Below are 16,833 nucleotides of genomic sequence, written 5' to 3' on the forward strand. Positions count from 1 at the left end.
TAAAGAAACCAAGCTGAGAGTTTATTCAATAAAGGGACAGCTTTGTTCTCATGGTACAAATAATCTTAACAAAGTGGCTAATTCTAAGAAGTCCAGCTTTTGGGTAAGAGTGAAAACATACCACTCTGTCTAGAGATAGCGTACAATGGACTCCCTAGAATGGAACCCATGCTGTCTAGCTGTTGTTTGACTTTAATTCTGCTGTTAAGCACCTATTTATGTAAAAGGGAGTCTAAGGAAATAGGATGACTAGTGTCATGCCCACTCACCTCCCATAATTTTGGACTGGCAGTTAATAAACTCCGGCTTCCTGTCCGTGAGGTAGCGCTGGCAGGTGTGATGGAGGATCTGGAAGAAGGTGCATTTTTCTGAGGCTGTGCTGGCTACCCACTGGTCAAAAGCATTTTCAAACAATAAATCAAACTCTGCAGAATCCTGTAAAAGATAGTGAGATAACTACTGATCTCCATCTGTGAAAACTGCTGCTGACCCCATTGAAAAGACTTATAAAGACAAACACCTTTCAGAGACATTGTTTCTAATCATAAGCCTCATCTTTATTAGCATCCACATGTGTGGAGAGTACACACTTCTGGTTATCAAGCAAATCCCAAATCTTACAGTATTTTTAGATATCCTTAGGAAGACAGTATCACAGAAGTTGCTGTAGGCTAACTAAACATTGACTAGCATCAGGATTCAGACCATGTACTGTCTTCTAATTACTTGGAAAAAGTATATTTCAGGTTCTCAGCACTGAACTCTATTAATCTTGCCCTAAACTTTAGTAGGAAGAGAATTCCCCCTCATTATTGTACTATATAGATACAATTTACATTTTATTATACCTCATTATAAATAAAGGTTTGTGTGTATGTGTGTGCACACACCAAAGGGAATGTATTTTGAATAGATAAGTCTACCATAAAAAGTTTCTTGTTAAATTCAGTGGAATCATAATACATAATTTTTTAAGGTGACATTCATTTATCTGATATTTAGCAAATGAACCTTGCCAGTGGTGGCATTAGGAGATACACGAAGCTTTGCTGAACATGGCTTTTTCATGTTGATAACCATGAACATTATTTATCTGAATTTTGCCCTTTGCAGTTTAAATGCTAATACACAGTATTGGAAGCAGCTTTGATTCAATACGGATCCCCTTAGGTTCCTCTATCAAACAAGATGGAAAGATTTCAAATTTTCTAAATGGGAACAAGAATCAGAAGTCATATAACTTAATCTGAGAAACAGCCTTATTAATTAGTACAACCACTACCATTATCAAAGCCAATCAAAAAGAGTCATCTTGTGAAAAGGATTCCTTCACTCAGCCTTGGACAATCCACTCACCCGATTAGGATCAATACCATTAACCTGGCGAAGCTGCTCGAGCATCCACTGCGATCTCCGAACAAAAGACGTAGAGCCTTCGAACTGTTTGACCTTCGTGATGGACGCCTGTGTGGGTTTCTTGTTTGTCACTGCCAAGAAAAAACCACTCAGATTAGTGGGTTTGCGGGTTGGTCTGCTTCCTCCTTCAAGTGTTGTTTTTATATGATACCTACTGTGCATAAATGCAATGAGAGAGAGAGAGAGAGAAGGAAAGAGGGAGAGAGAGAAGGAAGGGGGTGGAGAAAGAGAGTTAAGAAGATAATGTGTATGTGTTTGGTAACCGGTCAACTCAAGAGAAATAGAAGTTACAATTACTTCTCTTACGCAGGTAACTATATGACTATAAAACTACTTCATTTATGCCTGCATCCATCCAAACTGAAAATGACTTTATTAAATAACCCAAAGCACCTTCAGTAAACACTACAGACTGCAGGGAAAACAGTCTAGAGGGCTGACAGACATCAGGTGGGGTTCACGAGGAAAGGCTGAATTTGAAAGAAGTGACGGTCACTGGTTCCCCTGGGGAATTAAAATGCATATTCTAATTTTACAGTCCAGTGTACTTACTCAGGCTTCAGTGAAAAGATAAGGAGTAATTATCTCACTCCAAAGAAGAAGGAAAAAAAATAATTTTAACAGCTGGCTTTAAAACACTGTCCAGTTTGTATCTAGTTCGCATCCGATTTTGAGGGTACCGGTCATTCTGGATACACAACCCTCTTCATATGAACTCTTGAGGTCACAAGAAGTTCCTCCTCCCAGCCTGGGTCAGTTTTTCTGCCACCCCTTCCATGCTGAGGCTGGACACGCCACCTCTCTGAGTGACACCAAGGATCAGGTACCAGGGGAAAGCTACCCTGAATTTTTCGACATTTGCTTACTTCATGACCCAGAACCTCCAGGCTGAGAGGTAATTAAGTGTTTTAAAAGGGCTTTCCTAGAAGCAAGTTAAGATTGAATAGAAATGACATTATTAAAGCAGCTGGGGAAAGTAGAAGGCACTGCTTGTAACAACTGCAAACCTAAGTGCCGACTTGCCAAAGACTGTGCATTAAGCGGTACTTCTATCTATTGTTTCCAATAACTCCACAGCAGGCCAGCCACATTTCTAAATAACCATGCAGATGCCCAACCAATGACAAAAAGAATTCTTGAGGAAAACGTCATTGAACGTTGGCGGTAAAAAAGACTCTCTTTTTGTGCATACAACAGCTTATTGCACTTCCAGTGTTGGGGATCGCTTAAGTAGGAAAGCAGGGCTCAAGAGATGAATGAAAGGTAGGCACTATGGCCGGATGTAGTGAGAACCCTAAGGTTCTCAGACGGAAGACCGCTTTTTTATGCCACAGTAAAATCTTTTCCCTCTGCTCCTAGCCAGAATTTAGCAAACTTTTTTTTTTTAACTTCAAACAATGCTTCTGTTTATTACCCATTATTTCAGTTATATCTGGCTAAAAGCTTCTGAAAATTTCACACCAATTACATTTTCTTTCCTGGTTAAAAAGTCATCATTCTCTTACACCCCAAATCAGAGGAAATTTTATAGTCTTCTATTCACAATGGCCTCTCTGGCTGACAGTTCTAAGTACAAAACTGTTAAATCCCATCAGGAATAACTATTCCCCTAACCAAATTCAGGCAATATTACTGCTTTGCCCAGGGCTCTGTCCATTCATTAAATTCAACTAATTTCTTTTTTGTGTCTCTCACCACACAAAAGGGGATCTAGCAGGTTTATTGGTTAGATGTACCTTGCTCTTGTGTTTTAGTGTGAAAGAAAACAACATACCTGCAATATAAGCGGGTTCTAAAATGTGCTTAGAAGATTAAAGAATGCTTTTCCATAACAGGAAAACATGGGTTCCGGTATTAGACACACACCCCTAAACACCCAAAGAGGATTTCCTCCTTTGTTTATGTAAATCATACCCATTTGGCATTCTGGGAAACACGAAGGCTTTTCTTCTAGCTTTATTTAAAGCTGTTATGAACTCCTGTTTTTGCTTCTGGTTACAGTTGTTTCCAAGTAATTTACAGCATTATAAAAGCTCAAAAACAATACAGGATTGCTGTATGTTATTGACATGTTTAGGATTGACATTTTAGGAGGGGAAGTTCCACTGGAAGTTTTTCAATGAAATGAGAAGGGCAGAAACCACACCCACATGACAAATGCCCCATGGAATTCCTCAACAGCGGTCACACTGCACGCGGGGCACTTTTTAATGAAGGTAGTTACAAACCCATCCATTTCTGCCTTTTTGTTTCCCCCTACCAAGTCATTCCTTGCCCAGTTCTCGGAGTCTGGCTAGCTTTCCTAGGCACTGAGCCCGGTTTGGTTGAATTTTTGTTTACTGTTATTATCTCTAACATTCCAGTTTCTATTTTGAAGCAGGTGCTTTAAAATTATATTATTATATACACATTATATAGAGCTAAATAAAGACCTCCCCCTTCTGAAATCAAAACACTTGCACAAAACACAACACTGCCAGGCTTTTTGAGTTCCATGCTTGAAGGAACCTTAATTTGACATTGTCAGGGCCTATAGCTGGTAATAAATTAGCCAAGCAGTCAAATTCTAGATGTTTAGTGAAAAATAGTGATTTAATTCCTCCTTCAAAAGGAAAGTTGATTGAGAGCTCACCCCTGCAAAAATAACCCAAATAACAGCATGCTATATGTTCAACTACTCTGGTACGGTAGATTCCTGTATTCATTATTTTGAATAACTTTAAAGGCCAGATAACAGGGATATTTCTGTTACGTCCTCACCATTTATAAGGAAAAAATAAGCATACAGACATTTAAAGGGGTAGGGGTGACACTGTCAGGTAATCATGCAGATCACCTATAGTCAGCCTTGTCTCTGATTCTCTGATTCTGATTCTCCAACTGGACTCCACTTTGGCTGCATATCAGAATTACCTGAGAGTTTTTACAACAAACTGAGTGAATCAGAACTGCTGGGTGTGCAGCCCTGAAATCCATATTTTCAAATCTCCCCAGGTGACTGTGGAGAACCATTGAATGCATACATCTACTCATTCAAAAAATGTTTACGGAACATTTATCAGACGGAAGACAAAGTTTGCAACAATGCAAAGAAAAAGATCTGGTTCTCAATCAGGAACTTGTGAGGGGCTAAAAATTATGTAAAACTGTATTCAAGCATAAGCATAAAAGGATAAGTGGGATACAAGGTGCTGTGGGTGCTTTAAGGACCACGGAAGATTGGGGAAAGTCAGAGAGGCTTCCTGAAGGAGCTGCATGACAGGCAACACATCATCAGCCCAAGCCTGCACTTCTACAACTTCCCCCAGGATGGCTTCCCTGACTAGCTTGGCCCTTGAAACTTGTTTTAAATAAAGAAGACTGACCCATCTTTTAAAAAGTCCTCAGTGACATCCCAAAACATTTAGAATAAAACCCAAGCCCCCTTCGATGGTCTGAAAAGCCCTGGGTGATCTGGTCCTTGAGTACCTCTCCAATCTCATCTTGTTCTACTCTCTTTTTTCTTCGACTGAGCTCCCATCATCTTTCACTTCTGGGAAACAACCACCTGTTTCTACCCCAGGCCCTTTGTACCTGGTATTCCCCCCATAAGAACACTCCTTCTCCTGTTTTCTCGTGTTGCCTCTTGCTCACTATTTAGATTTCAACAACATCTCCACAGAAAAAAATACCTTCTGTGATCACTTTATCCAAGGTGGATCCCCTCCCCTACTGTGTTATTTCTCTCATTGAGCTCTGTTCATTTCAAAACAAGTTCTTTTCAAGCCTGGATAAAATACTCAATGTTTGCTTCTTCTTCTTCATCTGTGAAGATCACAAACCAGATTGTCAATAACCTACCTAGTCCAAAAATATGTACGAAGTGGATAAATCCCCACACAGATTTTCTAAGCTACTTCCTACCAGTTTGTGATATAGGATCCTATAAGTTGACATAATAACAAATTACATTTTAACAGAATTTTAAACTTTTAAAAATCTCTTTTACACAGCTTCTGTTTTGTTTTCCCTCTTGAACCTTGCAACATCTCTGTGATACAGACAAAATTATTGCTATTATCCCCTATTATATTTATAGACAAGGAAACAGCACAGAAAGAGCTGATGTGCTGAAGTCATAGTGTTAATAAACGGAAAAAGCACAACTTAAACAGAGAAGATGGACTCAAAGTCCATTGCTCTTTTCACTACAGCTTTTTGTTGCAATATGAAATGCCATATTTTTTCGGGTGTGGGAAAGCTCATTAAATAATGATTAAATGAGTCATTTTGTTCTAACGATGATACTACTTTTGTGCTTTTTAAAAAATATCCTTAACTAGTATTTCCTTAATAGTTTCCTTTAAATAAACTTGCTTTTTTCTTTTTACTAAATAAGTTAATTTAAAACAAAATATAAAAGCCCTAAGTAGATAAGCAACTCTGCCTGCCTTAAATAGAAAATAATTTCAGAATAATACAACCAAAACATACATTCCATTAATTCAAGCTGGAAAGTTGTCAATAGAAGGCTCAGCATCTGAGGTCTACTCTGGTAAAATGGGTAATTAGCAAGTGTAAAGGTGTTAAAGACCATCACAACATAAACATCCTCCTAGATATAATAAAAAAACTTAAACAGACCACTAGGTTCTAGGACCACTGTGTTCTACCCACTGGGTCCCACTCAGTAAGTCACATTTTTGCGTTATCCAAGCCTGATGCTTCTTTCTCACTTACTCTGACTGCAGGTACTCACTGCTTTCTATACTGGTACCAGAGGCAGGCAGAAGCAGGGGGCAGCCAAATCCAGCCAGCCGTTTGCTACCCGCTCTGATAAAACAAATGTGGGTTTCAAGACTGCACACCTTCTCTTTAGCCATCATGTGACTTGATACTACTCAGCTGTAGTTAAATAGCAGTAATAGAACTAATGTCTAGAATATAGAAACCAATAATACTCAAGTGGTGTAACATCTCCATCTCATGAACTAATCTAAAGCGGTCTTTTTAAAAATGTCTCCTTCCTGAAATCTTCTGCAAAAAACAAAACCAGACACCTAACATACTAAAATGGTGGAGACCACTGGCCTTGCTTTTGTCCAATCAGAAAATTCTATTTAATTACAAAACAATAAGCCAGTCAATAACAAAGCACTACCTTAATCATCAAACCTGGTCTTGTGGAAAGTCAGGAATGTGGGATTGGTAGAGGAGTGGATAAAGACTGATGAGAACAGGAAAGACAGAAACGTAAATTAACTGCATGTTATGCAAAATGGGAGAATAGCCGGTAGTCTGCCAGTGATTAAGAGGCTGATCTTCCACTTCAAGGTCCAATGGCTGAGAGACTACTTTTTAAAATAAATAGCCACACTCTCCTACAATCTCATTATTCAGAGCATCACCTCTCAACCATTCCAAAATGAACAACAATTTTGCCTAAGATATAAACTATCTAGTCTAAGCATTAAAATACTGTAAACAAAATGAATACTCACCACCTATATATCCCCTACTAGCTCATTCCTCATTGATATTTTCATATGCTTTACTAACATTTGCATGAACATTTACTTTATACATTAAACTCAGATTGAATGATTTTTATAAGTTATGCAGTCTTTTCTCTCTCAAATAAAGCAAAGATGCTGAAGAAGAACAAAACGTATCTATTACAGGTTGATATTAAGGCTAAGTGACCAACATGCAGAATTTATCATACCGATGTACCTAAGATACCTTAAAATTCCATCAAGCTTAGTTTTACCAAGATCTTATGGTTAAGTGACAGTCAGCAGAGTCTACTGGCTGCGCATTTTGATTTCAACAAGACTGCTGATGAGAAATAAACAATTTGGAGCAAGAACGAAGTGGCATTAACATAGAATCCTATCATATTTGCTCTTTTTTTTTTTTTTTTGCTATGTCAGTGGTAACTGACAAAAAGGGGGGGAAAAAAAAGAAATCTTCTGAAATCTGGTTCAGGAAGAAAAGAAAGATTGAGCACAACTTCTGGATACTGGTGGGGTGAGAAAACAGGCCAGAGTGAGAAGTGATTATTTAGAATTGAGTTTTTAATGCTCCTCTAAAATGCTAAGGTATAATAATTCCAGGTGGATTTCACAGTATCCGTGGGAAATAAACATCAGATCTGAGACAGCATCAGGAATTTTATCTTGTGATATGGCTGAATAGTTACAAAGCTTAGAGGCAAAAATACCTAGACTGTCACGTCAAATGCTTTCTGAATAGGGAAGCATCCTCACTGCTATAGTTAGTGGGAAATGGAGCATGGAGCTGTCTCTACAGTGTTGCTCTTTCGCTTCTCACGCTATTTCTCAAAGTGTGTTATAATTTAGGAATACGTAAATCTTTAGATTCCACAGACGACATAACCCAGAGTTCTAAAACCAGACCACAGTTCATGAAATGGTCAAGTTTGTCTTTGGGGCTCTATCCGTCTCCTCCTTGTGTTTCTTCCTCCCCATTTTAGGTACCGGGGGCTCTCTGGCTACATTACTGACAGACCCAAATGGGTCTGATGGGGATATTTGAGAATCTACATGTTTTAGGGGAACATTTTTTTATACAAAGGAACAACAACAAAAATGGTAGCATTTTAGTAATAAGCACCTGGCCATTGGGGAAGGATGCAGGATGTCCTTAAAGAGCACCTGTTCCACTTAAACATTTGAATAGGGTCTTGAGATGTGTTTTTTAAAGGCAGATTTCCTCAGTCTACTGAAGGGTTTATCACAAAGAAGTTTTCCATACAAAAGGTTCCTTACTCTGTATTCTTTTGGGAAAGTTCTTAGGCTTCCAATATGACAGCACATTTTCATCTCCAAAGTGGAGAAAGAAGATGAGATTAAAAGTCTAGGAACTTATTCCAAAGGGATACCAAATGAGGAACAATTTGTATGGAAAACTTTCTTTGAAAAGAAGTTTGGATAAACTTTAGAAGAAGAAACTCCACCTTGCATGGAGTCTTCTGTAGGAAGGCTGCTTTTATTATGAACGTAAATCACCATGTCCAGTGTAGCTAATGACTGTACATTAACAGAGCAAGCACCCTCTATACCAGTTTTGTAGGAAGAACTAGCTGGTCTTAACATCTCCAAATTACCAACCTGAAGGTAGCATTACTTTTGGAACACACAACTTCAACGTCACAGGCTAACCTGAAATCAAGTCAGTACTTTAAAAATACAGTTCCTTCTGATTTTAATCTTCTTTGCCCTATTTATTATCTTCCTTTTTTTAAACTGTAAAAATATGTAGAATTTTTATTTTGAAAGGGTTTTCTATTTTTCAAGTCAATGACAGGTTCAGGAACACCACAAGTGGTCTTTAGTCTATTAAATCTTCAGCCTGAAATCAGAAAGCTTAAGCCTCAGAAGGCTTGAGTTCTCTGCTACAAGACCAACACTGCCTTCCCCAGACTAGTAACAGTAAGTCCTCTTTATAAACATGATGCACAGTGCCTAGCATTAAAAGGTATTGGTTGAATGTATGCGTGCCTAAATGAATGAGTGAATAAATGGTAGGCTCCTCAGCAAAAGGAAGAACAGTTCTTGCGCCTGCCAAAAACCATGAATAAACCAAACATTTATTTCAGGTTCAATTGTTCTGTTTCAAAATCAAGTCACCGTTTTAAGGGATGTGCCAGTTTGAATGCATTGTGTCCCCCAAACGCCATTATCTTTGATGTAGTCTTGTGGGGCAGACGTTTTGGTGCTGATTAGATTTGCTTGGAATGTGCCCCACCCAGCTGTGGGTGGTGACTTTGATGAGATATTCCCATGGAGGCGTGGTCCCACCCATTTAGGGTGGGCCTTGATCAGTGGAGCCTTATAAATGGGCTGACTCAAAGAGAAGGAAATCAGTGCAGCTGTGAGTGACGTTTTGAAGAGGAGCAAGCTTGCTAGAGAGGAACGTCCTGGGAGAAAGCCATTTTGAAACCAGAACTTTGGAGCAGACGCCAGCCACTTGCCTTCCCGGCTAACAGAGGTTTTCCGGACTCCACTGGCCATCCTCCAGTGAAGGTACCCGATTACTGATGTGTTACCTTGGACACTTTATGGCCTTAAGACTGTAACTGTGTAGCCAAATAAACCCCCTTTTTATAAAAGCCAATCCATCTCTGGTGTTCTGCATTCTGCAGCATTAGCAAACTAGAACAAGGGATATGAACTGCTTTCTTACTAGAAAAGAAGGGCATCCTTAGAACTAGAGAGACTTGAGAAAATGGTAAAATCCAAGAAATTGCAGAAATACCAAGAGACTGGAAGAAGAGAAATTTGGGGGTTAAAATCTCCCCAAACAATGTCTTTTCCTCCAATCCTTACTCTAGTAGCATCTCACTTAAACAATTCTGACTGCTTCAGCCTTCCCAAAGACAAGATTTCAGGCTTGAGATTTAACAATCCCAGGCTTCTCATTGTGTTCAATTTTATTTTAACTTTCTTAGTCTTTCCTTCATAGACCTTAACAGAAAATTATTTTGCATGGAGGTTTGGGCAAAGGATAAATATACAGTGAAACTACAATATATGGTTAATGTTAGTTATTGCAACTTCATATTTTATATGGAAAGGGCATAGCTTTTTTGATTCATATAATACAACTGTGATAAACAAAGAAACAAATAGGCTTGAGCCAAAAAAGTAAATGCTCAGAGTTGTGAGAAAGGTGATAACCACTATAATAGATAACAGTGATAACAGAAGGGGTTAAATATGGTCATAAAGTCTTATTCTTTTTTTACTTCCTCAATTCTGGTAAGAGATATAAACATCACTTTTGATCTATTCTTAGAAGAGATTGACAAACAGAGGATCTGTAAACAAAGGCATCAAAGAAGCAGCTATATGACTTAAGAATGAACTACATTATTCCATGAGAAGCCCAAAGGCTGGGAATAAAAACTTGAAGAGATTTATTTAATGCAATACCTGTAAAGTTATCCATTATATACTAAAAAGTAGAGCCCAGGTAGCAACTCTTTTCAGGATAATGTCATACTTGCAGAAGTTCAATACATACTTCACCCGTGAGAACTGCTAAACGGCATTCTTAGAGCTCAAGTGCCCTTAATGATGGGAAGAGATTGAATCACTTCTGCAATCTCCACTTCTTTAGTTCCCAGCAGCTATGAAAGGGGCGCTCACTGCTGTGTGAGGGAAGGACCTGGTCCCCTGCTCCCAGATGCTATGCATACCTTTGCTTAACATAGCCGTTTAAAACGTGTATTTAGACTAAAAGAACCATGGAAGAATGTCATGTGACTATAGAGCTCCTTCAAGGTGAGAAGATATTCCAAACAAACAAAGACTAAAACTTGAAGGAGGCAGAAAACAAGCAGAGGATTTTCTAATGGATCAGGTACTAAATACATAATATCCCTAGGTTTTTAGAAAATCAAAGATTTTACTTAGCAAACATCAGCTGTCAAATATAATTACAAGTATCAGTGAAGCAAAGACAGATTTATCTGCTCTCTCTGCTTTCTTCCCTCTTTATCACCACCACTTATTCAATACTTTTAATAGTGTATTTAACATGAAGATATATATCCCTGAAGTTCTAAAAAAAGTGAGTACTGTCACTAAGAACCCATCACTTTCACTCTTCACTGTTAAACTGGGAAACAAGATCCAGAAACATGCTTTGGGTAAAACAAATGTCAACCATATTACTGAAATTATCTATGATTAAAATTAGCTGAATTTATTTTGTTGAACTCCAGGCAATATCTAACAAAGCAAAACACACATATATTCTACAGCCCAGCAATTCTCATCCTGTGGTTAGTGCTATGTTCACCTTCCCATCTGAAACAACAAAAAATGGACAAAAATAAGAAACAATGATTTTTAAGACATCAGGCAATGAAGGACAGTGATCCTGTAGAGATGGAAAACAAAAAAGGTGAGCCCTACAATTTTTCTTGCTTATTGCCTCCAGAGAGCTTCCAGACTGTGGTGCAGGGAAGAAAAACTCAAGCAGAGACTCCTTGAGATGAAGGGATGAATAGAGAGTCAGGGAGGCCAAAGTGATTAAAATCCTCAGGACAGAGTACTGGAGAGGAGAGAGCTACACACAGAGAGAATTCCAGAGATCAGTAAAGATTCGACCTTGAGTATTCAGATAACACTTCCTTATAGGTGTGTGAGGAAACCACCTGAGGCCAGAGAAAGAATCACCCAAAATGATTAGACGGAGCAGCACTCCATACTCATGTAGGACTGGAAATAGTGCCTGTTCCCATCAGCCACACTGGAAAACCTTGAGATTCATGGGGCACTGGGTACAATACAAAAAAAGGGGCTTGCCTTATTGGTGAGGAATAATTAGCTCTAGACTGAACAAGGCTCTAGTTCCACCTACCAAATCTTAAAAGCAAGACCCAAAGGGTCAAATTGTTTCCAAGTAACTTACTTGCATCTCAAGATTATTTACAGGAATTAAAAAACATACAGTACCCAACAAGGTAAAATTCATAGTAGCACTGAATAAAAAAATTACCAGCTATGCAGAGGAATGGGAAAATACAACTATAATAAGGAGAAAATGCAAAAAATTGAAAACAATATAGTTGTTAGAATTAGCAGATAGAGATATTAAAAGCATGATTTAAATTGTATTGCATACGTTAAAGAGTTAAACAGAGACATGAAAGATATAAAAAGATGTAACTCAGACTTTTAGAAAAGAAAATGATATGAGGTTAAAAATACATTGGATGAGACTCGGGCAAGATGGCGGCATAGAGAGGAGTGGAAGCTAAGTAGTCCCCCTGGAACAACTACAAAAAACCAGAAACAACTAGTAAATAATCCTGAATAACTGTGGGGGGACAAACGAGACCATCCATTCATCATACACCAACCTGAATTGGGAGGAATGCCCGAGAACACAGCATAAAATCTGTAAGTAAAACCTGCGGAACCAGGTCGGGAGACCCCCTCCCCTATAGCCCAAGCTGCAGAGCCGTGTGGTGCCACAGAGAAACTCTCTCCCAGCAAGCGAATACAGCTCAGCTGAGCTCCAACTGGGGTTTTAAGTAGCGAGTGTGAACTGCTCACTACAGGTACGCAGCCCCAAAAAACAGACAGAGGCTTTGGGTGACGACTGACCTGGGAGAGCCGGAGGGTTGCCTTGGACTGGGTCTGAAGGGGACTATCTGTTTCTTTTTTGGCTCAGTGGAGAAAGCCCCAGTCATTTTCAGTTTCCAGGGTTGTGACTCTGGGAAGGGTGGAGACACCACAAGCAGAGAGCGAGACCATTGAAATGCTAATGACCTCCACATGAGGGGTCTGTCTTCTCTAGGAGGAAAGGGGTGGGGCCCTTACCATTCAGAACCAGACCCCAGAGCCTGGGGGAACACGGCCACACCTCTTCACACCAGTCAAGAATTACAGGCTAACAGGCATCACCTGCTGGGCAGAAAAGCACAGTGACCCGAGGCATCAAAGGGTGGAGCAATTTTCTAAGACACACCCTCAGGGAAACCAGATACTGAATATTTCTTCCCTCTGGGACCTGAGCCTGTTCTGGTCTGGGAAAACCTGATTTGGATAACCAAGGAAACCATGCCTAGACAACAGAAAATTACAACCTACACTAAGAAAAACAAAGTTATGGCCCAGTCAAAGGAACAAACGTACACTTCAACTGAGATACAGGAATTTAAACAACTAATGCTAAATCAGTTCAAAAAGTTTAGAGAAGATATTGCAAAAGAGATAGAGGCTGTAAAGGAAGCACTGGACATGTATACGGCAGAAATCAAAAGTTCAAAAATACATTGGATGGAATTAAGACACTGAAGAAGAAAAGATTGGTGAAATTGAAGACAGAGCAATAGAAACTGTCTAAAATAAAACTTAGAAAAGCTTTAAAAAGGAACAGAGCATTAGTAAGCTCTCTAACAATTTCAAATGGTTGAATATATGTGTAATTGGCTACACTAAATGGGTGGGGGCATGAACATATTTGAGGAAATAGCCAAAAATGTTCCAAATTGAATGAATCCTATAAACCCATAGATTCAAGAAGTTCAATGAATTTCAATCACAAGAAACAAACAAAAAAAACTATATCAAGGCACATCAAAGTCAATGATTAAAAACAATCTAAAAAGAAGTAAGAGGAATTAAAGATGTTACTTGCAGTGGAATAAAGATAAGGATGGCATCGATTTTTTGTTCGTAACAATGCAAGCACAAAAGTGTGGAGCAACATCTTTAAAGGACTGAAAGATACTTGTCAACATAGAGCTTTATACCTGAAGAAAGTATCTTTAAGAAACAGTCAAAATCAGAAAGGATCCATTATTAGCAGACTCACATTATGAGGCATCTTAAATGTTAAAGAGCATCTTTCAGGCAGAAGGAAAATGACACCAAATGGAAATATGGATGTATACAAAGGAATGAAGAGCATCGGGAATGGTAACTACATGGTTAATATATAAGATTTTTCTTCTCATTATTTCAATCTCTGTAAAAGAGATAAGACTACTGAAACAAAAATATGACAATGTAGCATGGGGTTTAAAGTATAGGAAAAAGTAAAATGTATGACAACAATAGCATAAAGGTTGTTGTTGGGGAGAAATGGAAGTGAACTTTTGGAAGGTCCTTATACTACACATGAAGTGGTATAATATCCCTTGAAGGCAGAGTATGTTAAGCTAAAGATACATGCTTTAATATATACAAAAGTTAACTCTAAATGGTTCAAGGACCTAAATGTAAGAGTTAAACCATTAAACTCCTAGAAGAAAACATAGGAAGGACCTTTATAACATTGGATTTGGTAATGATTTCTTAGATATGACATCAAAGGCATGAGCCACACACACACAAAAAAATAGACAAAATGGGCTTCATCAAAATGGAAAACTTTTGTAAGACAAATGACATCATCAAGAAAAGTAAAAAACTTACAGAATGGGAGCAAATATTTCAAAACCATATATGGTAGGTTGAATTATGCACCCCCCCAAAAAAATATTCTTAATCTTAATCCATTCCTGTGGGTGTGAAACCATTGTAAATAGGATCTTTTGAAGATGTTATTTTTAGTTAAGATGTGGTCCAATTGAATGAGGTTTAACCTTAATCCTATTACTGGAAGCTTTATGAAGAGAAGGCACATAGAGGAGTAGAAGCTGGAAGTCAAAAGAAGCCAGAACAGAAAAGAGTTTATGCTGCCATGTGCATTCCCACAGGATAGAAAAGCCAAGGACCCAAGGATTGCTGGCAGCCAGCCCCAAAATGCCAAATCTTTGGGGAGAAAGCATCAAACAGAGTTTTGTACTGCAATGGTCAGAGCAGCATTATTCACAATAACCAAAAGGTGGAAGCAGCCCAAGTGCCAGATGAATGGATAAATAAAATGTGATATATACACACAATGGAATATTATTCAGCCATAAAAAGGAATGAAGTTCTGATGCAAGCTACAACATGGAAGGACCCTGAAGACATCTAGCTGAGTGAGATAAGCCAGACACAGAAAGACAAACATCATATGATTTCACTTATATGAAATACTTAGAATAAGAAAATTCATAGAGACAGATACTATATTATAGGTTATTAGGGGTTGAAGGTGGGGAGGAGGCAAGGAGGCAGTTATTGCTTAATGGGTACAGAGTTTTTGTTTGAGAAGATGATGGATATCAGTGACGGTAGCACAATATTGTGAATCCAAATAATACTACTGATTTGCACCCCTGAAATAGGTTAAAATGAGAAATTTTGAATGGTAATTATCTTACTATAATTAAAAGTTATAAAAGATATAAACTATAAACTGTAAAGCAACTAGAATAACAAAACTGAGAGCCATAGTTAATAAGCCAACCAAGAAAACAATTCCATTTGCAATTACATCAAAAAAGATAAAATACTTAGATATGAATTTAACCAAATAATCACAAGATTTGTACACTGAAAACTACAAAATATTATTGAAAGAAATTAAATAAAACTTTAGTAAATGTAAAGACATTCTGTATTCATGATTGGAAGACTTAGCAGTGTTAAGACTGTAATAACCTCCAAATTGATTTACAGATTCATATGCAGAGACATACTGTGGTTATGAGCTACCCAATATTATTAAGATGACAAGTCTCCTCACTTGGATCTACAACATATTCAATACTATCCCAATCAAAATTCCAGCAGGCTTTTTTTGTAGAATATGACAAGTTTATTATAAAAATTCATATGGAAATGCAAATGGCTTAGAAAAGCAAAAATAACTTTGCAGAAGATCAAAGTTGGAGGACTTCCACTACTCAATTACAAGATGTTATAAAACTAACCAGATGCATACAATGTGGTACTGGCCATAAGGCAGACCCACAGACCAATGGAACAGAACAGAGTCCAGTAAAGACCCACACATATAGGGAAAACTGATTTCAACAAAGTGCAAAGGCAATGAAGGATAGCAAGGACAGAAAACTAGTTCTTTCACCAAATAGTACTGAAACAATGGATAAACATACGAGAAAAAAAAAAAAACCCAAAACGAAACTTCAATTCATACCTTGTACACACCATATACAAAATTTAACTCAAAATGGATCACAGACCTTAATATAAAAACCTAAAATTCCTATAAAACTTATAGAAGAAAACCTTTGTGACTTTGGATTAAGCAAAGATTTCTTAGCTATGGCACTAAAAGCACAATTCATAAAAGAACAAATTATTAACTAGGACTGCACCCAAATAAAAAATTCTGCTCTTCAAAATACACTCTTGGGAATAAAAATATAAGCCATAAACTAGGAGAAAATATTTGCAAATCACTGATCTGATGAAGGTCTTGTATACAGAAAATAGTTTAAAAAAATCTCTCAAAACTCAACAAGAAGAAAATAAACAACCCAATAAAAACTGAAGAAAAGATATGGACAACTCTTCACTGAAGAAGATAAGGATGGAAAATAAGCACATGAGAAGGGATTAGAAAGAAGTACGCAGAACTTTTGGGGGTGATGGATGGGTTTTTTTGATTGTGGTGATGATTTCATGGATATATGCATGTAAAACTTATCAAATTGTACATTTAAATATGTGCAGTTTCTTGTATATCAATTATACCTCAGTAAGGCTGTTAACCCACAAAACTAATCTGTGGTAATAGCGGTCAAAATACAGGTTGCTTTGAGGGGGTATGGGTTTGAAGGTTATAGAAGGGAGTCATCGGGGGTACTGGAAAGGTTCTGTATATTGGTCTAGGTGATGATTGCATGACTTTATACATATGTAAGAACACTGAACTGTCCAATTAATGTTTATATACCTTATAGTATGTATTGTATGTTACATGCAATAAATAAAACAAATAGAAATAATGATAATAATAAAAGCTGAATTTGCAAATTACCCAATATTTGTGATATAAATT

General features: G+C 37.8%; 1 protein-coding gene across 1 annotated transcript in view; it reads right to left on the reverse strand.

Annotated features, from left to right (window-relative positions):
- Nucleotides 1-16,833, reverse strand: part of STXBP6 (syntaxin binding protein 6) — a 281,376-nt gene that overhangs the window by 73,187 nt on the left and 191,356 nt on the right. Inside the window, exons 3-4 of the mRNA XM_037834711.1 lie at nucleotides 1,357-1,487; nucleotides 270-435 (exon numbers count right to left, since the gene is read on the reverse strand). Coding sequence (XP_037690639.1) covers nucleotides 270-435; nucleotides 1,357-1,487 — 297 coding nt within the window. The remainder of the gene's footprint in view (nucleotides 1-269; nucleotides 436-1,356; nucleotides 1,488-16,833) is intronic.

The sequence above is a fragment of the Choloepus didactylus genome, chromosome 4, assembly GCF_015220235.1.
Source record: "Choloepus didactylus isolate mChoDid1 chromosome 4, mChoDid1.pri, whole genome shotgun sequence".
NCBI classification, from domain to species: Eukaryota; Metazoa; Chordata; class Mammalia; order Pilosa; family Megalonychidae; genus Choloepus; species Choloepus didactylus.